The 704-nt window shown below is 39.2% G+C and overlaps 1 protein-coding gene across 1 annotated transcript in view; it reads left to right on the forward strand.

Moving 5' to 3' along the window:
• Positions 1-660: 660 nt before the first annotated feature.
• Positions 661-704, forward strand: part of LOC107579311 (putative bifunctional UDP-N-acetylglucosamine transferase and deubiquitinase ALG13) — a 2,569-nt gene continuing 2,525 nt past the window's right edge. Inside the window, exon 1 of the mRNA XM_016265157.1 lies at positions 661-677. Within this exon, the coding sequence (XP_016120643.1) occupies positions 661-677 (17 nt within the window). The remainder of the gene's footprint in view (positions 678-704) is intronic.

The following is a 704-nucleotide window of genomic DNA, read 5'->3' on the forward strand; positions in this document are numbered from 1 at the left end:
GAGCAGCACTTACCTGTAGATGAATGCTGATGGCACCAAACTCCAATGAAATAAATATGAATCATATTTTTGAAAGGATTAACATACACCCCCTGTGTAATATATCTACTACCATTAGCTAAAAATTGTGCAATAGTGTTGTCATAGAAAACATCCCGTCAATGTACTAACCGTTTTGAAACGTAAAGTCGCGCCAAAAGACAGTGATGCGCTTCAATTAGGCTTCATTTGCAGCACCTGTGTCACTCTCAAGCCTGAAAGGAAACTTTCGACCTTCACAGTTTGTTCCCCTTTTATTCGGAAAGCCGTGAAGTTCTGTATGTGTATGTGTATTGTATTCTTTTTAATTTGATTATTTCTTGAAGATGCAGAAAGCCTTGAAGAAGTATTTTGTAAACATGGACGAGTATCTGGCCAGCATCGGGCTTTACCGAAAAATGATGGCTAGAGACGCGTCCTGTCTGTTTCGAGCTGTTTCTGAGCAGGTAGCTACATTTTATAGATATATGTACCTCAAAGTAGGCTAATCTCAAACTGTAACGTACATTTATCTGTGACATTCAGAAGCCGTGAAAATATGAGTTCTTGAAAGTGGTGTATGCTGTAGCATAGCTGGTCAAATTAGTAGCTAGACGACATTTCTATGATTATACCTCTCCAATGAAGCACCTGTCCAGGTGTTGCTGCTAAACTGCTGTTTTGTT

Source organism: Sinocyclocheilus grahami, unplaced genomic scaffold (genome assembly GCF_001515645.1).
Source record: "Sinocyclocheilus grahami isolate Dianchi unplaced genomic scaffold, SAMN03320097.WGS_v1.1 scaffold16497.1, whole genome shotgun sequence".
NCBI lineage: Eukaryota > Metazoa > Chordata > Actinopteri > Cypriniformes > Cyprinidae > Sinocyclocheilus > Sinocyclocheilus grahami.